General features: G+C 46.6%; 1 protein-coding gene across 1 annotated transcript; it reads right to left on the reverse strand.

Moving 5' to 3' along the window:
- Positions 1 to 1,257: 1,257 nt before the first annotated feature.
- On the reverse strand, positions 1,258 to 23,779 carry arhgap27l (Rho GTPase activating protein 27, like). The gene is made up of 22 exons (XM_079233643.1): positions 23,733 to 23,779; positions 16,447 to 16,557; positions 15,467 to 16,350; positions 13,419 to 13,634; positions 12,366 to 12,539; positions 12,139 to 12,291; positions 11,706 to 11,771; positions 11,454 to 11,537; positions 11,274 to 11,369; positions 11,021 to 11,101; positions 10,549 to 10,614; positions 8,816 to 8,883; positions 8,365 to 8,452; positions 8,134 to 8,235; positions 7,897 to 7,995; positions 6,890 to 6,962; positions 5,604 to 5,717; positions 5,432 to 5,530; positions 5,262 to 5,339; positions 4,668 to 4,802; positions 3,993 to 4,098; positions 1,258 to 3,901 (listed from the first exon to the last, which is right to left on the reverse strand). The coding sequence occupies exons 2-22, from the start codon at positions 16,475 to 16,477 to the stop codon at positions 3,724 to 3,726; spliced, it is 2,991 nt and encodes a 996-aa protein (XP_079089769.1). The 5' UTR covers positions 16,478 to 16,557; positions 23,733 to 23,779; the 3' UTR covers positions 1,258 to 3,723.
- Positions 23,780 to 25,572: the final 1,793 nt, after the last annotated feature.

The following is a 25,572-nucleotide window of genomic DNA, read 5'->3' on the forward strand; positions in this document are numbered from 1 at the left end:
AGAACCCTTCAGGAGAGCAACAGAGGAGGATAGATGTCATGTGACCAGAATGAACAACAACAGAGTTACAGCACATTACATGAATATGACAGACATTATTCATATAATGAGTAGTTGGCATGGACCACGATCCATGAAGCAGAAGGAGGTAGAGTGGAGGGGCATTAGAAGCCATGGCAGGAGGTAGGAGACAGGAGGTAGGAGCTAGGAGACAGGAGGCAAGAGGCAAGAGGTAGGAGACAGGAGGTAAAAGGCAGGAGTCGCCCCTGGTGGTCAGGAGAGAGAATGCAGCTTTAACAAATGAAGAGTAAACTTCTATACAACCAGAGGAGTCGCCCCCTGGTGGTCAGGAGAGAGAATGCAGCTTTAACACATGAAGAGTAAACTTCTATACAAACAGAGGAGTCGCCCCCTGGTGGTCAGGAGAGAGAATGCAGTTTTAACACATGAACACACAAACAGTTTTTTCCCGTCGACCCTCTGGCTCATCAACAGAGCCCGGGTCCCCCACTGACTGACTCTGTCACCCCAGACAATTTCCTACCGTTCACTCCCATGCACATCCCTCCACACCTCAGATTTAAATACACTTGCCACTTTGCTTTACACTTACATTTGTATATTCTACTGTAGATCCAATTGTAAATATTCATGCTCCCATTTATTGCACTCTATTGTTAAATGTTATGCATCTCCCGCCAGGACAAATTCCTTGTATGTGAAAACATACATGGCAATACATGGTTCTGATTCTAATTCTGAAGCTTTGACTTCACTTTAACCTGGTCCGTACTTTAGGAATCTGTTTACCAGTGAAGACTCCTGGAGGTGTGAAGGTCCGCAGTGGATCTACACATACAAACAAACACAAGCTGATAAACGGGGATAAATGACGTAAACATGCTGATTTATAAACCGTTTCTTTCCCTCCGCAGGATTTCAGATTCACGTAAAAAATATTCTCCAAATATCTGTCTCTGTCTGTCTGATAGGAAACATAATGGGGAACATGATGGGAAATTGTATCTCCACATGTGCAGTGGAAGGAGCCGGTAGTAATAATCGGCTTCATCGTTAGTTCTGATGACACAGACCCACCTACACCCTCCTCATCATATCTGGTGTACTGTTCTTCATCCATCTGTGGGGGAGGCTTGTTATGATGCTGTTATGACATCATCTAGAATGCAGCTGCAGGAAGTCAAACAGAAGCTCAGTTTCAATGGAACAAAACCTTGTGACCACAGATCAGTTTCATTTGATTTAATCTGTTCATCTTCCATGTTTACTTTGTTTTACATCTGTAATACATATAAACTCAACACTATTAAACATACAGCATTTTACAGATTATCATTTCCAGAATTCACCTAACAATAGAAATATTCCTGTAAAATTCATCCCTTATTACACATTAACATTCTGCTTTTCTGTCTTTAATGACTTGTGGAGTCCCTCAAGGAAACGTCCTGGGTCCTCTGAATTTATATTAAAGCTTATTAATATTTAAAGAAACACTTTAATTAATCCCCTTGCTCCGTCTTAAAAGGAATACCTGCAGGGTGACTTCCTGATTTCATATCATGTCCATCCTGTGACGAAGGGCTTCTTCTTCTCTGGTGTTAATTTGTATGTAAACAACACCAAACTGTACATGATTTGGATCCAGTGTTAATACGAAGATGTCATATTCATTTCAAACTGAAGGAAACACAAACTTGGTATCAACAAATACCAGGAAATTACTTTTCTGTGCATATTTGAGTTTTCCAGTGTCAGTGAACGCCACACTGAGTGCTGGTGATTGCATTGATCCGCACTGGGAATAAGGAAAGACAACAAGGACAGAAATGACAGGAAGGACAAGGAGGACAGGGAGGACAACAAGAGTCTGATGAAAACACCTAGAACCTCAGCATTGAGGTTGGTTGGGTTCAGGAAGTCGAGAACAACATTTGAGGTTCTACAGAAATTGTGTAAATCCTGTTTCGTTAGAGACGTTTCTTTCGTTCTGAAGAGTTTGTTTTAGTTCTGTTCATTAACTCCTGAGACCTTTGAATACGAGAGGCCCTGGAGACGGACGGGTCCCAAAGGTCCAGAGTTCTGAAGGTTCTTGAGAGGTTTCATGTGTTTTTCAGTTGCAGAGCACTGACGATGTGCTGATCTGTTTTGATATTGTCTCTAAGAACCCTCTCGTCTGTGAACCACTGGTTTAGGTGGTTCCACCTGGGTCAGGTGGTGGTTAGTTCCAAAGTTCTACAAGGTTCCAAAAGGATCTGTTTGGATAGTTGTCTATCTCTAAGTGAGATGTTGGGTTCTGGGTTGTATTCAGGGGCCACGTAAATATATGTTGGTCTGTTGTCTTGAAAGCAAAGTGGAGGTGCTGGTTAAGGTTTCAGAACCAGTCCACGGTTCTAGGTGGTTCCATTCAGTGTTTCAGTGTGTTATAAAAGGCCTGGTGGTCCTGTGATGAGAGCACTAGATCCTCAACATGTTCAACACCTCTTAAATGTAAATGTCAAATCAATTTAAAAAAGAGGAGGTGATGTTTGGATCCAAAGAGTTCTAAAGTCTAAATTCTAGAAGTTTTTGGAACAGTTGTTCCTCAAAGTGAGAGACTTAGTTAGTTTAAGGTGCCTCCGGAAGTAAGTTTTGTTTGTTCTGGTTCTACAGATTCTACATAGTTCCACTCGAGTTCTAGTAGTGACATTTAGTGGTTGGGGAAGGTTCCAGGTTCAACCCCAATAAACTCTGATGATGATTCTTTAAAACTCAGAACAGATTTAGCATAAAATAGATAATGTGTTTTTTGTAAGTTGCTGTAAATTGCTTTAATATAACAAAAACAGTAAAGGTTCTAGATGGTTCCATTCTTGTGGAACCATCTAGAGCCGTGGACTGGGACCGTTTCAGGTGCAGTAGTTAGAGAGGTACCTGGTGAAGCCTGCTGGTTCCACTTGTAATCCCCCGTCATGGTTTTTGGTCATGGGGATTTAAGGTGCCAAGAAAATATGTTCCACTTGAACCATTACCTTAAAAAAAAAAAGCAATGCTGCTGTCAAATGTTTCATTATCAGTCCAGGGTTCCAGGTGGTTTCACTCAAGATCAACTTGGATAATTTAAAGGCACAGCCGTTAGAAAGAGGCATCATGTAGCCAGCAAGTTCCAGGTTCAAACCCTGATGAACTTGGATCAGAGAGGAGGTGGTGATTACGTTCAAAAGGTTGAGAAGGTTCTCCGACACCTTGGAAGACTTTATGCAGGTTTTGTGATGGTTGGAGGCCTCTCAGGAGGTTCTGGAAGGTTCCAGAGGAGCTCCAGGAGGATCTTAGAGGAGATCCAGGAGGCCTCAGAAGCTCCAGGAGGTTCCAGAGGAGCTCCAGGAGGTTACAGAGGAGCTCCAGGAGGTCTCAGATGAGCTCCAGGAGGTCTCAGATGAGCTCCAGGAGGTCTCAGAGGAGCTTAAGGAGGATCTTAGAGGAACTCCAGGAGGTCTCAGATGAGCTCCAGGAGGCCTCAGATGCTCCAGGAGGTCTCAGAGGAGCTAAAGGAGGATCTTAGAGGAACTCCAGGAGGCCTTAGATGAGCTCCAGGAGGCCTCAGGGGCTCCAGGAGGTCTCAGAGGAGCTCCAGGAGGTCTCAGAGGAGCTCCAGGAGGCCTCAGATGCTCCAGGAGGTCTCAGAGGAGCGCCAGGAGGCCTCAGATGCTCCAGGAGGTCCCCCTAGCTCTCGGAAAAGACGGCGTGGAACTCTTTGAGTATGAGCTCCACTATCTGGCTCTGGAACACCATGTGGATCGTCATGTTGGCGGACTCGGTCTGAGGGCGGAGCAACGTGGGGCCGAACACGATGCCAACGCTCTGGAACGACATCCTGTTGGACTCCTTGTGCTCGATCACCCTGCAGAGACAGACCCGGCAGCATGAGTTCCTGCTCCAGGGGGAACCGGACTCATAGGTAGAGTTCACAAAAGGTGAGCGGTCTTTCTCACCTGCGCAGGTGTTTGAACAGCAGCTCCATGGTGTCGTGGTTCGGCAGGGGCAGCGAGCGGACCAGGTCCTTCATGTAGGAGACTTTCTGGCTGTAGTCCTGAACCTCTGCAGGGACATTAGCACAGAAACTGATCCTGGTTTACATGTCCCCTGGTCTTACTGGTATACATATCACCTGGTCTTATGTCCCCAGTAAGACCAGGGGACTGGTTTACATGTCCCCTGGTCTTACTGGTTTACATAGCCCCTGGTCTTACTGGTTTACATGCACCATGGTCTTACTGATTGACATGTCCCCTGGGCTTGTGTCCCCTGGTCTTACTGGTTTATATGTCCCCTGGTTTTACTGGTTTACACGCCCCCTGGTCTTACTGATTTACATGTCCCCTGGTCTTAGTGGTCTTAATGTCCCCAAGTCTTAGTGGTTTTAATGTCCCCAGGTCTTACTGGTTTACATGGCCCCTGGGCTTGTGTCCCCTGGTCTTACTAGTTTACATGCCCCCTGGTCTTAGTGGTCTTAATGTCCCCAGGTCTTACTGGTTTTCATGGCCCCTGGTCTTACTGGTTTTAATGGTCCAGGACTTAGCGCTCTTAATGTCCCCAGGTATTAATGTCCCCAGGTCTTAGTGGTCTTAATGTCCCCAGTACTGAGTGTGTGATGTCTCTTTACTGACGGATGGCAGCAATGAACTTGTCGAAGCAGCTGAAGGGGAAAAGCGGTTCTGGAAGCTCCCGCAAGAAAAGCTTCAGAGCTCCAGCGATCACATGGATCTCCTCCCACTGTCCGTCCTCCAGGTCTAGCTGCTCCTCTGCAGAGACGACGGGGACAACAGGGTCAACGGAGACAACAGTGACAACAAGGACAACAGAGACAACAAAGACGACAGAAACGACAAAGACAACAGGGACAACAAGGACGACAAGGACAACAAGGACAACAAGGTCGACAGAGACAACAGGGACAACAGGGACACCAAGGACGACAAGGACAACAGGGACAACAAGGACGACAGAAACAACAAGGACAACAAGGACGACAAGGACGACAAGGACAACAGGGACAACAAGGACGACAAGGACAACAAGGACAACAGGGACAACAGGGACAACAAGGACGACAGAAACAACAAGGACAACAAGGACAACAAGGACGACGGAAACGACAGAGACTACAGGGACAACAGGGACAACAGGGACAACAAGAACGAAAGGGACGATAGGAACGACAGGGACACCAAAAACAACAAGGACGACAGACAGACAGTTACCATGATCAGCTTTGTGTCTCAGTTTCTGGATCACTGCTAAATTTCCACTCACTCTGTAGATCCCGTCCACATCCAGACCTGAACACACACAGAGTTACACACTGATCAGTGTGTATGTGTGTGTGTGTGTGTGTGTGTGTGTGTGTGTGTGTGTGTGTGTGTGTGTGTACCTCTCCTCTCCACCGCTATGATACACTTCTCCATGAACCTTGGTGTTGTGGTGTTCTCTCGGTGACAGAGTGTATCCAGGTGGCAGCCGAACACGTTGTCTGGACAACAAGAGACGTTTGAGTTCACAACATTCACAACGTTCACAACGTAAACAACGTAAACAATGTAAACCTCGTATGTAGCCTCTCTCTTTCACGCTCTCCAGCGTCGGCCTCCTCTGGAGGAAACGACGGAGTTTAGTCCGAACACGTCTCTGCTCTGTGTCTGATGATGAACCTCTGGAGGCTGAAACATAGAGGAGGAAGAGGAGGAGGAGGAGGAGAAGGATAAAGCCTGTTTGTTCACTTCCTCCCTGTCTGGGTTTATGGTTTAGATTATATACTGTAGTATTATATGTATATGTAGTAGTATATGCGTATGCAGTATTATATGCATATTTAGTACATATGCTACAGGCTCACTGAGAGTGACACTGGACTCGATCATCCCTCTAAAAAAGAGGATCATTAAACAAAGGCGGCTCTCTCCATGGTATAACCCTCAGACCCGTATATTGAAGCAAGCATCGCGGAAGCTTGAAGGCATATGGCGTTCCAACAATTTGGAGGAATCACAGTTAGTTTAGCGGGATCGTTGGAGAACATATGAGAAGGCCTCCGTAATGCCAGAGGAGCCTACTACTCATCACTAATAGAGAAAAACAAGAACAACCCCAGGTTTCTCTTTAGCACTGTGACCAGGCTGACAGAGAGTCACAGCTCTCTCGATCCGTGTATTCCTACAGACCTCAGTAGTAATGACTGCATGAACTTTTTCAATGATGAGATTCTGGCTAATAGAGGCAGGATCGGTGATCTCCTGCCCTCGGCCGCTGCCGGTCCATTCTCAGGTGGGATGGTCATGGAGGAGGCTGTGGGCCCTGCTGTGTGTCTGGATGGATTTTCTCTCATCAACCTCGACCAATTGCCTTCAACGGTTTCTACTTCTAAACCTTCTACCTGTCTCCTAGACCTCATCCCGACGAGGCTGCTTAAAGAAGTTTTACCTTTAATGAGCACCTCTCTACTAGATATCATCAACGGGTCTTTACTAACTAGTTGCATCAGAGAAGGGACTTGTCTCTATACTGGTCTTGTTAGACCTTAGTGCAGCATTCGACACCATCGACCATCACATTTTATTACAAAAAACTAGACCAGTCGATTGGTATTAAAGGTTAGTCACGGAATTCCACAGGGTTCTGTGCTTGGACCAATTTTATTTACCTTATATATGCTTCCTGTAGGCAATATCATCAGAAAGCACTCCATAAACTTTCATGGGCTATACAAAATAAATTGAATTGAATAGTAGTATGTGCATATGTAGTAGTATATGTATATGTAGTAGTGTATGTATATGTAGTAGTATGTGCATATGTAGTAATATATGCAAAAGGAGTATTTCGATTGACTCACTTGTCCTCTTCCTGTCTTTGTCCTCTTTGTCTGAAGCAGCTTCGTCCTCGTCCTCCGACACATGGTCCTGATCCTGAAAATGACACAACTTTTCTCAGCAGCTGATCCCAGATCTGTGATGTCACAGTGTTACAGTGATGTCACAGTGATGTCACAGTGTTGCAGTGATGTCACCGTGTTACAGTGATGCCACAGTGATGTCACAGTGTTGCAGTGATGTCACCGTGTTACAGTGATGCCACAGTGATGTCACAGTGTTGCAGTGATGTCACCGTGTTACAGTGATATTGCAATGATGTCACAGTGTTGCAGTGATGTCACGGTGATGTCAGAGTAATGCAGTGATGTCACAGTGTTGCAGTGATGTCAGAGTAATGCAGTGATGTCACGGTGATGTCACAATGATGTCACAGTGTTGCAGTGATGTCATGGTGATGTCACAGTGTTACAGTGATGTCACCGTGATGTCACAGTGATGTCACAGTGTTGCAGTGATGTCACGGTGATGTCACAGTGTTGCAGTGATGTCACAGTGTTGCAGTCATGTCACGGTGATGTCACAGTGTTGCAGTGATGTCACAGTGTTGCAGTCATGTCACGGTGATGTCACAGTGTTGCAGTGATGTCACAGTGTTACAGTCATGTCACAGTAATGCAGTGATGTCACGGTGATGTCAGAGTAATGCAGTGATGTCATCGTGATGTCACATTGTTACAGTGATGTCACGGTGATGTCACAGTGTTGCAGTTATGTCACAGTGTTGCAGTGATGTCACGGTGATGTCACAGTGATGTCATAGTGTTGCAGTGATGTCACGGTGATGTCACAGTGTTACAGTGATGTCACAGTAATGCAGTGATGTCACGGTGATGTCAGAGTAATGCAGTGATGTCACCGTGATGTCACATTGTTACAGTGATGTCACGGTGATGTCGCAGTGATGTCGCAGTGATGTCACTGTTGCAGTGATGTCACAGTGTTGCAGTGATGTCACAGTGACGGTTACCAGCTGTCTCATGGTGTCCTGCATCACTTTCAGCCAGTCGTTGATGATGCTCTCTGTGTCGTACTGCATCAAGTACTCGCAGCCCTGACGGGTCTTCAGCTGCAACACAAACACAAATATGAGAAATATGCATGACGTGATGATGTCAGACTTCCCTTGGATACTGTCCCAGATATGTAAAGTGTGTTCCATCAATTTATTTCCTGAAACACTGAACCGGGGTCACCCCTCACGCACCTCCAAGACGTTCCTCTTGGACGACTTGTCCTTAGCGGCCCGGCCCACGGAGGCTCCTCTCAGCTCCACTGTGTATTCTGGAACAATCTGTGATGTTTTATTCTGAAGGAGACAGGAAGTCATCATCATGACGGATCAGCCCTGTGATTGGTCACTGACGAGTTTGCACTCATTTAAATCTTTACGTGTTTAACGCTATTAGTTTATTACGAAGAAGGTTCTGTTTCTTACAGCAGTCCCAGTGGGAGCAGACTTGGGGTCCTTATGGAAGGTAAGGATCCCCCCGTGGAGGACGGTCCACGACTGACTCCAGTTCTTCCTGTCAACAACAACAACAACGATGTGGACTCACATGAAATCTAACATCAAGAACATCAAGAACCACATCTATCATGTGACTTTACAGATTCAATATGTCTCAACACAGTCCTACTACATCCTGGTACTCGTGGATGTTCTACTACATTCTGGTATTCGTGGATGTTCTACTACATCCTGGTACTCATGGATGTTCTACTACATTCTGGTATTCGTTGATGTTCTACTACATTCTGGTATTCGTTGATGTTCTACTACATTCTGGTATTCATGGATGTTCTACTACATCCTGGTACTCTGATAGTTTGTCCAGTTGATCAAACATGAGACCGTTCCTACAAAAGTTTGAACTCAAAGATCTCACCTGATCTTTTTTCCGTGATCAACTACTTTGGTCTTATTCATGATTCCTGCTTTCTCCAGCAGATGGACCTGTAGATAGAGAGAGAGAGAGAGAGAGAGAGAGAGAGAGAGAGAGAGAGAGAGAGAGAGAGAGAGAGAGAGAGAGAGAGAGAGAGAGAGAGAGAGAGAGACACACACAGGTGAGTCTTCAGGTTTCTCTAAACCTGCAGGTCCGCTTTGAAATGTGACTCCTGTGTAAACATGGGAGTGGTTTGTGTGTGTGTGTGTGTGTGTGTGTGTGTGTGTGTGTGTGTGTGTGTCACATTGTAGCAACTGGCTTTTTATATGGGACAAAATACAATAAAGATTAAGGCTAGGAACCACCAACAGAACCACCAACAGAACCACCAGAAGAATCTGCAACAGAACCAACAGCAGAAAAACCAACAGAAGAACCACCAACAGAATCACCAACAGAACCATCATCAGAACCAACAGTCGAACCACTAGCAGAAGCACCAACAGAACCACCATCAGAAGCACCAACAGAACCATCAACACAACAACCAACAGAAACGCCAGCAGAACCACCAGCAGAACCACCATCAGAAGCACCAACAGAACCACCAGAAGAATCTGCAACAGAACCACCAGCAGAACCACTAGCAGAACCACTATAACCACCAACAGAACCACCAGCAGAATCACCAGCAGAACCCCCCTCAGCCCAAGATGGGAATTCACATGATGTGTAATGATTGTCAGCAGGTTAGTGGAAAAACATTGTCTCGGCGTTTCATTGTCTCGGCGTTTCATTGTCTCATTGTCTCGGCGTTTCATTGTCTCATTGTCTCGGCGTTTCATTGTCTCATTGTCTCGGCGTTTCATTGTCTCGGTGTCTCGTGTCTCAGTGTTGGACAGGAAGAATCTTTAAAATCTTAGACGTTAGACATGAAATGAGACATTAAACATGAAATGAGAAATGATAGGAGACCTCAGACATGAAAGGAGACCTTAGACATGAAATGACATGAAAGGAGACCTTAGACATGAAATGAGATGTTAGACATGAAAAGGAGACATTATGAAAGGAGACATTATACATGATATAATACCTTAGACATGAAAAGGAGACATTATGAAAGGAGACCTTAGACATGAAATGAGATGTTAGACATGAAAAGGAGACATTATGAAAGGAGACATTATACATGATATAATACCTTAGACATGAAAGGAGACGTTAGACATGAAAGGAGACCTTAGACATGAAATGAGATGTTAGACATGAAAAGGAGACATTATGAAAGGAGACATTATACATGATATAATACCTTAGACATGAAAGGAGACGTTAGACATGAAAGGAGACCTTAGACATGCAATGAGATGTTAGACATGAAAGGAGACATTAGACATGAAATGAGATGTTAGACATGAAAGGAGACATTAGACATGAAATGAGATGTTAGACATAAAAGGAGACATTAGACATGATATAATACCTTAGACATGAAAGGAGACCTTAGACATGCAATGAGATGTTAGACATGAAAGGAGACATTAGACATGAAATGAGATGTTAGACATAAAAGGAGACATTAGACATGAAATGAGATGTTAGACATAAAAGGAGACCTTAGACATGATATGAGACATTGGACATGAAATGGTCCCATGGTTCCCAGCAGATCTGACTTGACCACCCAACAGACACAAAAGGACTTCAGCAGCCAATCAAAACGCAGGACCTACGTGATGCTGGTCAGAACCTGAGCTCCGGTCTGACAGGTTCCTCTTCAGTTTGTGCAGATCAGAGAGCTGACAGAGGACAACAGGAGGACATGAATGATGCAATGATGCAATGAATGTGTCCTCCGGACATTGACCCTAAAAGTGCTCCAAAGGCATCCCATCAGTGTATGAATGTGTGAGTGTTAGTTACTCATAATGGGTAGGTGACACCTTGTATGGTAGCTCCTCCCATCAGTGTGTGTGAATGGGTGAATGTAACATGAAGTGTTAAAGACCTCTGAGTGGTCAGAAGACTAGAAAAGATCTATACAAGTACAGATCCATTTACCATTGCTGGAATGATGATGAATATATGGATGAATTAAATAATTAAATGATGAATGAATGTATTAATTGATGAATGAACTGATGAATGAATGACAGGCAGAAGAACAAGTGAGCAGGTCTCCATGTAAAGTGAGTGTGTGTCTACCGGAGGACTGTCGGGGGAGGGTCTTCTGTTGGACACCTCAATGAACTCGGAGACGTTCCTCCTGTGACCGTGAGCAACCGTCTGGACAGAGAATCATAGTTCACACAAGTTATTACCTGTACAAGGTATTACCTGTACAATGTATTACCTGTACAAGGTATTACCTGTACAAGGTATTATCTCTACCAGTTATTACCTGGTTTTTAAAAGTTATTATAATGTGTACTAGTTATAAGCTGCTGGTTTGCTTCACCTCTTCAGCAATGCTGTGTCTCCAGTTCTTGTCCCGCCCAGTCGTTCCCGCTGGAGAAACTCCATTTCCCATCAGGCTTTGGGGCAAAGGTGCAACCTAGAACAATCAATGGATTCATTCATTCATTAATGTAAAATCTGACACCACATGAACAAACTGCATGATGTGCTGATTTATGACCTCTTGCCGCCTGAACTGAGAGCCGCTTTCATCCCTCAGGTCCAGCTGAGCTCTGGGAATCAAACACACGGGCTGCAGAGGATTCTGGGAAAAAAACAACAACTGGATCAAACACCAAAGTTACTGAGTCTGTGTGTGTGTTTTTGCATGTGTGTAGGTGTGTGTGTGTGTGTGTGTGTGTGTGTGTGTGTGTGTGTGTGTGTGTGTGTGTGTGTGTGTGTGTGTGTATGTGTGTGTGTGTGTGTGTGTTACCGTTGTAAAGACGTCGTTGTTGTCTTCATGTACCAGTGAAGGATAATCTTCTTCAGGCAGAGGAGGCTTCAGTTAATGACAGAAATACATAAAGAAATCAATAAAATGTTTCATTTGAATAAACAAAACTGTTCTTCATTTGTTTTGTGGGATTTAAATCAGTCAGGCTTCAGTCATTTTAAACCAGACCTAATCCAGACCCATGTCAGTAATCTTAAACCAGACCTAATCCAGATCTATGTCAGTAATCTTAAACCAGACCTAATCCAGACTCATGTTAGTGATCCTAAACCAGACCTAATCCAGACTCATGTTAGTGATCCTAAACCAGACCTAATCCAGACTCATGTTAGTGATCCTAAACCAGACCTAATCCAGACTCATGTCAGTAATCTTAAACCAGACCTAATCCAGATCTATGTCGGGATCGTACCGGGCCGCCGTCGCTCCTCCTGCTGGCTGTGGATCCTGGGGGGCAGGGGGGAAGCGGCCCCGGGGCGGCCCAGGACGTGGCCCCCGAGGTGGGTTTGTGGTAGTAAAACCTCCCTGAGACTTCGTCCACCAGCTGCTCCCAACCAGCAGAACCCTGTCAGGAAGCGGCTCGGTGTCACTTCATTTGTTCACGTTTCAATCTGGTAATGTGATCCTAGACATTGGTACCTGAGAGGAGGCGGGGGAGAGCAGAGGGGAGGTCAGCTGACCGCCCTCGCTGCCTCTGGACTGGTCCAAGTCTCCATAAGGCGGGGGTGCAGGGCCGCGGGGGTCGGACCAGGTGGTCTTTCTCGTCACAGGGTGGAAATAAAACTCCTTCCCGCTGTCCTGGTCCGTGTAAACCTGGACATGTTGGACACAGAGACAGAGGGACAAGTTGGACACAGAGACAGAGGGACACGTTGGATATGGAGACAGAGGGACACATTGGACACGGAGACAGAGGGACACATTGGACACGGAGACAGAGGGACACATTGGACATGGAGACAGAGGGACATGTTGGACACGGAGACAGAGGGACATGTTGGACTCAGAAACAGAGGGACATGTTGGACATGGAGACAGAGGGACACATTGGACATGGAGACAGAGGGACATGTTGGACACAGAGACAGAGGGACATGTTGGACACAGAGACAGAGGGACATGTTGGACACAGAGACAGAGGGACACGTTGGACATGGAGACAGAGGGACACATTGGACATGGAGACAGAGGGACATGTTGGACACAGAGACAGAGGGACATGTTGGACACAGAGACAGAGGGACACGTTGGACACGGAGACAGAGAGACACGTTGGACATGGAGACAGAGGGACATGTTGGACACAGAGACAGAGGGACATGTTGGACACAGAGACAGAGGGACACGTTGGACATGGAGACAGAGAGACACGTTGGACATGGAGACAGAGGGACATGTTGGACATGGAGACAGAGGGACATGTTGGACATGGAGACAGAGGGACACGTTGGACATAGAGACAGAGGGACACGTTGGACAGGAGACAGAGGGACATGTTGGACACAGAGACAGAGGGGCACGTTGGACATGGAGACAGAGAGACACGTTGGACATAGAGACAGAGGGACACGTTGGACAGGAGACAGAGAGACATGTTGGACACAGAGACAGAGGGACACGTTGGACATGGAGACAGAGGGACATGTTGGACACAGAGACAGAGGGACATGTTGGACACGTTGGACACGTTACCTGCCAGTCCTGTGGGCTGAGGGGCGAGGCCGGGCTCATCATCCCGGAGGAAGAGATTGAAGAAGATGAACTCTGACTGGGGATGGAGGGGGCGGGGCCAGGAGGAGGCGATGATGGGGGGGCGGAGCCAGAGACCGAGATCTGAGGGACTTTGGTTTTCCTCACAGAGGAGACGTTAGCGTAGATCGGAGACTTTGGGTCAACAGAGCCAACGTCCTGCAGAGATTGTTCATTTAAGTCATCAAGAGTGAGTGAGTGAGTGAGTGAGTGAGTGAGTGAGTGAGTGAGTGAGTGAGTGGAAGGACAGACGGATGAATGAATCGACAGAAAATGATTACAACCGTTTTAAAGATGGATCAATTATTGAATGGTACAATGATGTCTTCTCATGAATTTCTGAGGGACAGGAACAACAAGACTCCATGTTTCTCACACACACACACACACACACACACACACACACACACACACACACACACACACACACACACACACACACACACACACACACACACACCATGAGAACCTCCTCAACCTCAAACCCTGGACAGGGAAACCTGATCCTCAATCCATATCAATGAAACTAATCAATACCAATGAATGATTCAGCAACTTTGAAGATTATGAAACTTCTCTTGAGTTCCCTCGCGGACTCTTAGAACCTGGAACCTAGAACCTCCTCCAGGTTCTGTCCCGTCTGTCTGATGTCTCGTGTTCACAACCCATCGTCCAGTAAACAGCTGATATCAGTGTTTCAGTCCTGAAGACGGCGTCTTACTGGTCCCTACTGGTCCCTACTGGTCCCTACTGGTCCCTGGTGGTTCCTGCTGGTCCCTAATGGTCCCTAATGGTCCCTGCTGGTCCCTGCTGGTCCCTGCTGGTCCCTGGTGGTTCCTGCTGGTCCCTGCTGGTCCCTACTGGTCCCTACTGGTCCCTACTGGTCCCTGCTGGTCCCTACTGGTCCCTACTGGTCTCTACTGGTCTCTACTGGTCTCTACTGGTCCCTGGTGGTCCCTGGTGGTTCCTGCTGGTTCCTGCTGGTTCCTGCTGGTCCCTGCTGGTTCCTGCTGGTCCCTGCTGGTCCCTGCTGGTTCCTGCTGGTTCCTGCTGGTCCCTGGTGGTTCCTGCGGCCCCCTTTCTGGTCCCTACTGCCCTCTACTGGCCCCTGCTGGTCAGACCTTAACGACAGGGACCGACCTCAGCCCCCGAGACCTCTGCAGTGTCCTTTTATCAGTTTCCTGTCCGACCCTGAACGCATCCTGCTGCTGTGACATCACCACATCCTGCTGCTGTGACATCACCACATCCTGCTGCTGTGTTTCATTAGAGATCATTACGACTATCGATATAGAACTAACTAATAAAAACAATACAAAACAGTATACATTTTAATTAAAATCACAAACCATACTAACCAGAATGAAAGGGGAGTCGTGGAGGTCAAAGGTCAGCAGAGAATGATGATGAGAATAAAAAGAGGAAACTACTTTTCTTCCTGTGTGGACGCCGCAGGAAGTGACACGCTGGAGAGGCTTTTATTTTGTAAAAACACTGCTCTGAAATCTGCCTGAACCTGTTAACAACTTTATTAATATATTCATCTTTATGTATAATCTAAACATGATGTGTATATTTATTAATATGTAATAATAATCTAAATATGATGTGTATATTTATTCATATGTAATAATGATCTAAATATGATGTGTATATTTATTAATATTCATGTATAATCTAAACATGATGTGTATATTTATTAATATGTAATACTAATGTCATATTATGTGTATATTTTATTTATTAATATATATTAATAATCTAAATATGACATGTATATTTATTAATCTTCATCTATTAATTAATCTAATGGTGTATTTATTAATCATTCTTCAGAAAACTAGAATAAACTGTGATGACTTTTTAAATCAGGAAATCAGAAAAGAAACCAAAGCCTGAAGAAAACCTAGAGTCTGACTGAAAGCTCAGGAAATATGGACTTTGAACTGGACCAGAACTCCGGCAGCTTTGACGGGACTCTCAGGTCTTACCTGGGAAGAGGGCGGTGCAGGTGCAGGTGCAGACGGCGGTTCTGGACTCCCTTTTCCTCTGACCAGAGCCTCGAGGTTCAGGTTCAGGTCCTGGATGGACTCGTAGATATGGTTTGAACCTTCCTCTTTTAGTGGACCTTCCTCGCCGCTACTGTCCTCCTCCAGCTCCTCCACTGGCTCTATGGGGGACTCCCGGTGGTCACTGTGGACCACTGGGAGTACCGGGACCACCGGGACCACCGGGACCACCGGCGTCTCTACGGGGATGGGCTGGGTCTGGGGTCTGAGTGTGGAGACGGGGTCTGCTGGACTGAAACTGGGAACTCTGGATTTGTCCGTGTGATCCTCCGTGAACCCCGAAAGGTGCTTTTTGCTCACAGCATCGTCGGCCATGTTTGTAGTCCCGGTCTCTCCTGGGCCCGCTGGAGGGTGGATGGGGTGCCGCGGGGCCGGTGCCACCAGAGACGGCAGGTCATGGAAGTCCTGCGGGACCCCGAACGTCGACATGCGGTTCTCGGTCTTGCGGTATCCTTTGGAAGCTTCGGGTCTGAGTCGGATCATCACCTCGTCCCCCGGTTTGGGTTTGGGCTCCTCCGGAGTCTTTGGAACGGGGACAGGAACAGGGACGGGGGACGCCACAGGAAGCAGCACTGGTTCAGGACCAGGAGGATCGAAGTCCAGGGGTGAGGGGAAGTCTGGCGGCAGCTCCTTGACGTACTTGGCGGGGATGTAGAAGGGCTTGGAGCCGCGGTCCCTCTGGACCTGCCACCAGTGGTCGTTGGTCTTCGCCAGCAGGACGTAGCGCTCGTTGGGTTTGATGGAGACCGGCATGCCGTCCCGATCCTGGTACTCGTAATGGAACTCCACCAAGACCAGACCCAGACCTGCAGGATGCGGACCAGACCGGAGGATCAGAGGAAATAATGAAAAGTGCTACGTTGACTAGTGCTAACGCTAACGGCGGTAAAGATGGGACTCACCGGGACTCAGCAGGGAGGAAGTTGTTGCCATGGTGATGACCCCCCCCGCAGGTAGATGGGGAGGTGACTCTGAAGGTGAGGGGTCAAAGGTCACATCTGATCATCAGCCCCCTTAGAGAGAGAAACAGCTTCATTATTTTCAGTATTTAGAGTAGCAACAGTGTGCTAACGCTAACATGATGCAAACAATGTGCTAACATGATGCTAACAGTAAATAGTACAATATCTACCTCTGAAATGTAGTACAATATAAAAGGAAATACTAAATGAAGGTACAAGTACCTTACATTGTACAAAGTTAAATTCCTCCACTATAAATGCAGATACATTAGTTTCAGTATTGATTAATGTGAAACTTATTTCCTCAGAGTTGAGACTTGAGACAGAAACATTAGAATGAGAGGAATGTGTCCTCCTGTCAGAACAAGTCAAGCTAAAGCTAATGCTGAAGCTAAAGCAAACTTTTTCTTGTGTTATATAAATCATATTTTTAGGCTGAAACGCTGCTCAGTCGGATTGTTTTCACACAGTACACAGAGTACAGAGCAGTCGACAGCAGTACACACAGTACACACAGTACACACAGTACACAGCTCTTATTCCAGCAGTACACACAGTACACAGCTCTACTCCAGCAGTACACACAGTACACAACTCTACTCCAGCAGTACACACAGTACACAGCTCTACTCCAGCAGTACACACAGTACACAGCTCTACTCCAGCAGTACACACAGTACACAGCTCTACTCCAGCAGTACACACAGTACACAGCTCTACTCCAGCAGTACACACAGTACACAGCTCTACTCCAGCAGTACACACAGTACACAGCTCTACTCCAGCAGTACACACAGTACACAGCTCTACTCCAGCAGTACACACAGTACACAGCTCTACTCCAGCAGTACACACAGTACACAGCTCTACTCCAGCAGTACACACAGTACACAGCTCTACTCCAGCAGTACACACAGTACACACAGTTAGAGCTTCCAGCAGCTTCTATCAGAGGTTCTTTAGAGACGACGCTGCAGCTCTTCTTTCCACACCGCAGACTCCGCCCACTCAGCAGGTAGAGGGGCGGGACCTATCAGACTGCCTCAGTGTTCACCTGCACCCAGAGGGGTAGTATATAAATATACACAGTACTATTACTTTAACTGACCAGTTTGACACACACACACACACACACACACACACACACACACACACACACACACACACACACACACACACCTACACACACACACACACACACACACACACACAGAACAATAGCAGGAGGCTGATCTTAGGTCTGTTCTGTTTATGGAGGGAAGTGTCTGCTCTTCCTGTCTGCTGTAAGCCCCGCCCACACAACTGCATCGACTCCACCTCTCGATGACATCACATACTGGTCTGTGTGTATGTGTGTACGTGTGTGTGTGTGTGTGTGTGTGTGTGTCTCTGTGTGTGTGTGTGTGTGTGTGTGTGTGTGTGTGTGTGTGTGTGTGTGTGTGTGTGTGTGTGTGTGTGTGTGTGTGTGTGTGTGTTTCCTGTCTTTGTAGAGGAACAATACTCAGACTGCAGAACATTCACGGTTGGACTTTTCTCCTCTTCGGGTTTAATTTTACCAGGATGCTAATCAATAACTAATCAGTAACTAATCAATAAATAAGCAATACATAATCAATAACTAATCAATAACTAATCAATCAATGAATAACAAACAAAAACGAATCAATCAATAACGACTCAACATGATCTGATGATGTCATTGCGTCCAACAAGACCCAGAGAGACCCAGAGAGACCCAGAGAGACCAGAGAGACTAGAGAGACCAGAGAGACCAGAGAGACCCAGAGAGACCCAGAGAGACCAGAGAGACCCAGAGAGACCAGAGAGACCCAGAGACCAGAGAGACCAGAGACCAGAGAGACCAGAGACCCAGAGACCAGAGAGACCAGAGACCCAGAGACCAGAGAGACCAGAGAGACCCAGAGACCAGAGAGACCCAGAGACCAGAGAGACCAGAGACCAGAGAGACCAGAGACCAGAGAGACCAGAGACCAGAGACCAGAGAGACCAGAGACCTTAGAGACCAGAGAGACCAGAGAGACCAGAGACCAGAGAGACCCAGAGACCAGAGAGACCCAGAGACAAGAGAGACCAGAGAGACCAGAGAGACCAGAGAGACCAGAGAGACCCAGAGACCAGAGAGACCCAGAGACCAGAGAGACCAGAGACCAGAGAGACCAGAGACCAGAGAGACCAGAGACCAGAGACCAGAGAGACCAGAGACCTTAGAGACCAGAGAGACCAGAGAGACCAGAGACCAGAGACCAGAGAGACCAGAGACCAGAGAGACCAGAGAGACCCAGAGACCAGAGAGACCAGAGACCAGAGAGACCAGAGACCAGAGAGACCAGAGAGACCCAGAGACCAGAGAGACCAGAGAGACCAGAGAGACCCAGAGACCAGAGAGACCAGAGACCAGAGAGACCAGAGAGACCAGAGACCAGAGAGACCAGAGAGACCCAGAGACCAGAGAGACCAGAGACCAGAGAGACCAGAGAGACCAGAGACCAGAGACCAGAGAGACCAGAGAGACCAGAGAGACCAGAGACCAGAGAGACCAGAGAGACCAGACACCAGAGAGACCAGAGAGACCAGAGAGACCAGAGACCAGAGAGACCCAGAGACCAGAGAGACCAGAGAGACCAGAGAGACCCAGAGACCAGAGACCAGAGAGACCAGAGAGACCCAGAGACCAGAGACCAGAGAGACCCAGAGACCAGAGACCAGAGAGACCAGAGAGACCCAGAGACCAGAGACCAGAGAGACCAGAGAGACCAGAGAGACCCAGAGACCAGAGACCAGAGAGACCCAGAGAGACCAGAGAGACCAGAGAGACCCAGAGACCAGAGAGACCAGAGACTAGAGAGACCAGAGAGACCCAGAGAGACCAGAGAGACCCCCGAGACTCAGAGACCAGAGAGACCCAGAGAGACCAGAGAGACCAGAGAGACCCCCGAGACTCAGAGACCAGAGAGACCCAGAGACCAGAGAGACCCAGAGGGACCCAGAGAGACCAGAGACCAAAGACCAGAGAGACCCAGAGAGACCCAGAGAGACCAGAGAGACCCAGAGAGACCAGAGACCAGAGGCCAGAGACCAGAGAGACCCAGATAACTCAGAGACCAGAGACCAGAGACCAGAGAGACCCAGAGAGACCCAGAGAGACTCAGAGAGACCCAGAGAGAACCAGAAAGAACCTGACTGACCCAGAGAGAACCAGAAAGAACCTGACTGACCCAGAGAGACCCGAGAGACCCAGACTGGTGTAGTAAACATAATACCCTGGTACCCCGTAGTAAACATAACACCTGGTACCCCGTAGTAAACATAATACCTGGTACCCCGTAGTAAACATAACACCTGGTACCCCGTAGTAAACATAATACCTGGTACCCCGGAGTAAACATAATACCGGTACCCCGTAGTGAACATAATACCTGGTACCCCGGAGTAAACATAATACCGGTACCCCGTAGTGAACATAATACCTGGTACCCCGGAGTAAACATAATACCTGGTACCCCGGAGTAAACATAATACCGGTACCCCGTAGTGAACATAATACCTGGTACCCCGTAGTGAACATAATACCTGGTACCCCGTAGTAAACATAATACCGGTACCCCGTAGTGAACATAATACCTGGTACCCCGTAGTAAACATAATACCTGGTACCCCGTAGTAAACATAATACCTGGTACCCCGTAGTAAACATAATACCCTGGTACCCCGTAGTAAACATAATACCTGGTACCCCGTAGTAAACATAATACCTGGTACCCCGTAGTGAACATAATACCTGGCACCCCGTAGTAAACATAATACCTGGTACCCCGTAAGTAATCATCAGCTGATCAAAGGATAAATACAGTTTTACTGAATTGAACAGGATCTCCTGCAGGTTACCGGCCCTTTAAGAGTCTCCATGGAGATAAACAGTCAAACCTGAGCCACACACACCTGAGGCAGGTATGATTTGTGTATGAGAGAGTTTGACGTACTGGAATGCAGCACTCACCCTCACGCTCCTCCTCTAGGTTTGCCTCTCGGCCACACCCTCCACATCAGGAATGTAACACACACACACACAAAGACACACAGACAGACACACACACACCCTCCTCCGTGATGTGTGCGAGAAAATAAACTGTCAATCATTAAACCCAGGTCCAGGGTTTGTGGCAGAAGACGCCCAGTCAGCCATTCAGAGGGAACCAAGGACTTAAAGGAGAAGTTCACCAGAAGGGTTTTTGTTCCACATCACGTGACCTCAGAGACTCAACAGCCAATCAGGGAGCAGTTGTGGCAGTGAAGTGGGTTCAACCTTTACCCTCAGTGTGAGCATGGGGTGTGGTTACACACACACACACACACACACACACACACACACACACACACACACACACACAGAAACAGAAATAGCCAAGTTTGAATCATGAAACCATCAGCTGACTCCGCCTCCTGGAGGCTGAACAGGAATGTGTTGTCTGAACATCTTTAGAAACCAACATCCTGCTCTCTGATTGGCCGTCAGCTGTCCGTTAAAGTCAGATATCAAACACTTTGATAGTTCAAGGACTCCCAAAACCTCAAAGACACCTGGAACCACACGAAGGATCCGATACACCAAACCCAAGGACATCTTCACCTGTTTAATTAGCTCTTCACCTGTTCAAGGACTTCTTTATCGGTTTAATTACCTCTTCAAGAACCTCTTCTTCTGTTCAAGCAAAGGACTTCTTCACCTGTTCAAGGACCTCTTCATCTGTTCAAGGAAAGGACTTCTTCATCTGTTCAAGGAAAGGACTTCTTCATCTGTTCAAGGACCTCTCTTCACCTACTCAAAGACCTCTTTGCCTGTTCGAAGACCTGTGCATCGTCCTTCTAGAGCATCTTCAAGGACCTCTATGGTACCTGAGGTCCTTGAGGGGGTTATGCTGGTTCTTAAGAAAGTTCATGAGGTCTTTGAGGGTTGTGCTGGTTCATAAAAAAGGTACCTTAGGTCCTTGAGGGGAACCTTTTAATTCATACGTCCCCCTAAAATGGGGGCTACATGTTTTCACGGGTTCACGTTCATGTGTTCATGAATCAATAACGAATATCATGATATACTAAATTAAACAGCAACGCCTGGGCTACAAGAATAAGAAAGCCAATTTAACATGCTTAAAACACAACTCAACCACCAAAGATAAACATAACCATAGGAGTGACTTGGAAATTACTTGAAAACGACTCGAAAATTATGGAATTATGAACTATGATCCCGCTAGCAACATCCTACACGTGAACGGCGGACGTCTCCATAAAGCTCACAACCTGTGGATTCAGACGCTACCTTCAAATGTCTTCTCTGACAAAGCATCAGCAGAAAATCAACCACACTGCATCCAGCCAAACAATCTTTTCCCAGCGACTATACAGAAATATGACTTACCTTTTGATGAAAAAGTTAATCCAAGTTAATTTTAGTTTCTACATGACCGCCAACTTCCAGTAAAGCCCTGTGATTACAAATTTGCCTCAGAGGGCTTTACAATCTGTAAACCTGGAACTTGATGATTTTGTGTGGCTAAAAGTGCTCTCAATCTCATTTGGAACGCTATAGAATGCTCTCATAGGCTCTAACGATTAAAAGGACCTCTTCAAATTGGACTTTGGACGGCGAGAGACTGTTACCATATTGTGCTTGTTAAGTTTAAAGCTTTCAGTTACGTCATTTTAAAGGTATATTCATCCTAGAAGTTTGTCTTCATTTTTTCTGTGTTCTATCATCAATAACTGTTAACCAGTAACACATACACTGCTATATACACACATCTTAACTAATCTCACAAGTGTTTGTTTTATTATAAAACCCAAATTATTCAAATAGCCCTTGTGGTTGAGGAGATAAACTGGTTTTAGTGTGGGTATGTAAACCTTCCCAATGTTTGTAAAAAAAAATGGCTACAGATAACCAGCATAACCCCTTCAAGGGTCCCAGGTACCTTCTTAAGAACCAGCACAACCCCTACAAGGATCTCAGGTACCTTCTTAAGAACCAGCATAACCTCTTCAAGGATCCCAGGTACCTTCTTAAGAACCAGCATAACCTCTTCAAGGATCTCAGGTACCTTCTTAAGAACCAGCACAACCCCTTCAAGGATCCCAGGTACCTTCTTAAGAACCAGCATAACCCCTCAAGGATCTCAATAGCATTCTTAAGAACCAGCATAACCCCTCAAGGATTTCAGGCACCTTCTTAAACACCAGCATAAATCCCCTTAAGGATTTCAGATCAGAACCAGCATAACCCCTTCAAGGATCTGAGGTACCTTCTTAATTCCCCCCCCCCCCCCCCCCTTCCTGAGCAATTGTTGTTGTATACAACTGTAAATCATAGCTTGCATTATGAAAAAAAGCCCCAAACTGCTCTATTTGAATGTATTGAACACATAAGTAATATACATGTGAAATATATGGTTTTATATATATATATATATTAGATATGTATATGCTAATGGAGATACTTTAACTCAGTGTCTGTGTTTCTGTTTAACTAAACTATATGTGTCCATAAAAAGCATTATTATTGTTATTCCTTATATGTATTTTTAAAATGACATTATGTAAATGTTGTCATGTTTTAAGCACATAACGTATTTATTTAATAAAAAAAGTGTAAAAAATTGATTATACAGTTCTTTAATAACTTAAGTTAAGTGCTTAACTTACTTTACGAAGGAGTACTTCTTTCACCACCTCCCAATGTCATACTACATAATGAAAGTATACAATATGTAGAAATCCTGTTCATTTATAATTAGTATACTTTACAGATTTTTATTATGTGAAGTGCAACAATGTTGCAACGATGTGTCCATGTGATCGATACTTGAGCTCCACTTGTGAGACTTTCATCACAAAAGATAAACGCTGGCAAAGTGCAGCTTTGCAAACACACACACACACACACACACACACGCACACACACACACACACACACACACACGCACGCACACACACACACACACACACACACAGACACACACCCTACTAATTCAAATTCGTAGGCCTGAACTCAAACAGTTCCCCATAACGTCAATCCACGTTCCCAGAAAAACTTTAGGGTCGAAAGCAAATCGACAAAACTTAAAACATCATGCCAGCAGAAATAAGACAAGAAAAGTTTGTCCACCTGCAACTCAGACAGACGGAGAGAGAAATGGATAACAATGTTTTACCAGCAGTAAACGTCAGATCCAACCATCCTTCTCTTGGTGTTTTCCTCTTGTATTCCTGGAGGGCGAGTCCAAATCACTGAAACAGGTTCCTCTCTCTCTCTTTGGCCCCGCCCCTCCCTGACCTGCCAGTCTCAGCTTGTCCTCCTCTTCCTCCTCTTCCTCCTCCCCCTCCCCCTCCTGTCTGACTGTTTCCTGTTGGAAAGTAGAAGTCAGACCTGCAGCTCTCTAAGCAGACAAACAGCGCCCTCTGGCTGCATTGACTCAGTGGTGCACCATCACCATCACCATGGCCACCACCATCACCATCACCATCCTCACGTGGAGTTGAGGACCTCCCGGACAGGATCCTCCGCCAGATGTTCCCAGTTCACCCTCACTACACATTTGGGCTTGCCAGGTCTTTCCAGCCGGCTCCGGCTCTGCTCCTCTCTTCACCCGAATGTCCAAGACATACGGCAGCAGATCAGATGATACGATTACAAAGTCGATCATTGATCTCCGGCCTGAGGCGTTCTGGTGCCAGGTCCACTTATGAGCCACCTTATGCTCCAACATGGTGTTCGTTATGGAAAATCTGTGGCTAGAACAGAAGTCCAATAACAAAACAACGCTCGGGTTCAGATCGGGCAAGCCGTTCCTCCCAATCACCCCCGCCAAGTTTCTTTGTGGTTGCCCACGTGAGTGTTGAGGTCTCCCAGGAGAACCATGGAGTCCTTTCCAGGACCCTCCCACCGCCTCCAAGAAGGCCGGCTCTGGCTCGATCCCCCCGCCCGGCACCTCTCACCCTGGGCAACCTGCTCCAGCTCCTCCTCCTCCTCCTCCTCCCCCTCCTCCTGCCCCTCCTCCAGCTCCTCCTCCCCCTCCTCCTCCTCCTCCCATCCTCCTCCTCAGCTGTCCTCGGTGCTGCAGTATTCTGCTGAGTAGTGGTGAGCCAGCATTGAGCAGCCTGACAGTCTCGCTGGAGGAAACTACAGCGCCCACAGTCCTCCGACCGCAGCCCGGACCGTCGTCTGGCCTGGAGCGAAGCCCCGTGGAACCCTGGGAGTCACAGTCCTCGCTAGCCGGCTGGTGGTGGAGGCAGAGAGAGAGAGAGAGAGAGAGAGAGAGAGAGAGAGAGAGAGAGAGAGGGAGGCAGGGAGAGGGAGGGAGGAGAGGGTGACGTGCCATGACCACCGTCAGAGAGAGAGGAAGGTGAGTTTATCTGTTTGTTGGTGTTTTTTTTACCTTGCTGTTATTCCAGCTCTTCTGCCTCCTCTTCTCTATCTCTGTGGTAATTTGTCCTCTCTCTCTCTCTGTTTTCTCTGCCTGTGCATCTCTATCATCACTCGTTCAATCTGTTTTTCATCCTCCATCTTTTCATGTCTTTTCTCCTGTCAAACATCTTCCTGGTCTGACGCTGCGTTTTCCTGTTGGAGCTTTAGTCTCATGGGAATATTAATGTGTTTGTCTCATTAGATCAGTGTGTGTGTGTGTGTGTGTGTGTGTGTGTGTGTGTGTCCATCTCCACCCAGTCTGAGAAGCAGTTAACAGATCAATCTCATGTTCACTACACGTCTCTGTGCTCAGAAGCTGTGAATGTAGCTGAGTTTAGAGCAACAAAACATCATGACGCCCCACATTAAATGAAGACCAACAAGATATGAAACACCACAACACTATAAGACGTGATATTCTATTAGACAGCAGTGTACGATAGAAGTCATGTTGTGATATGAGACATGACAGTAAATTAAAAGACTCCATAAAAATAACACGGAAACAGGACATGAGACAAAAGAAGACAAAACATTTGTGAGACATTAGATCTAACAATTTAACACAAAACAAAGATGTGGCAACA

The sequence above is a fragment of the Taurulus bubalis genome (assembly GCF_910589615.1).
Source record: "Taurulus bubalis genome assembly, chromosome: 17".
In the NCBI taxonomy this organism is placed as follows: Eukaryota; Metazoa; Chordata; class Actinopteri; order Perciformes; family Cottidae; genus Taurulus; species Taurulus bubalis.

Excerpts from the sequence above, each read along its gene's own strand:
- arhgap27l (XM_079233643.1), bottom strand. The coding sequence starts at position 16,477 with ATGGCAACAACTTCCTCCCTGCTGAGTCCCG. Across the intron at positions 16,351-16,446 it reads TTCCTCCCTGCTGAGTCCCG|GTCTGGGTCTGGTCTTGGTG; the intron begins GTGAGTCCCATC and ends CGCATCCTGCAG. Across the intron at positions 5,718-6,889 it reads CAAAGACAGGAAGAGGACAA|CCTCCAGAGGTTCATCATCA; the intron begins GTGAGTCAATCG and ends TCTATGTTTCAG.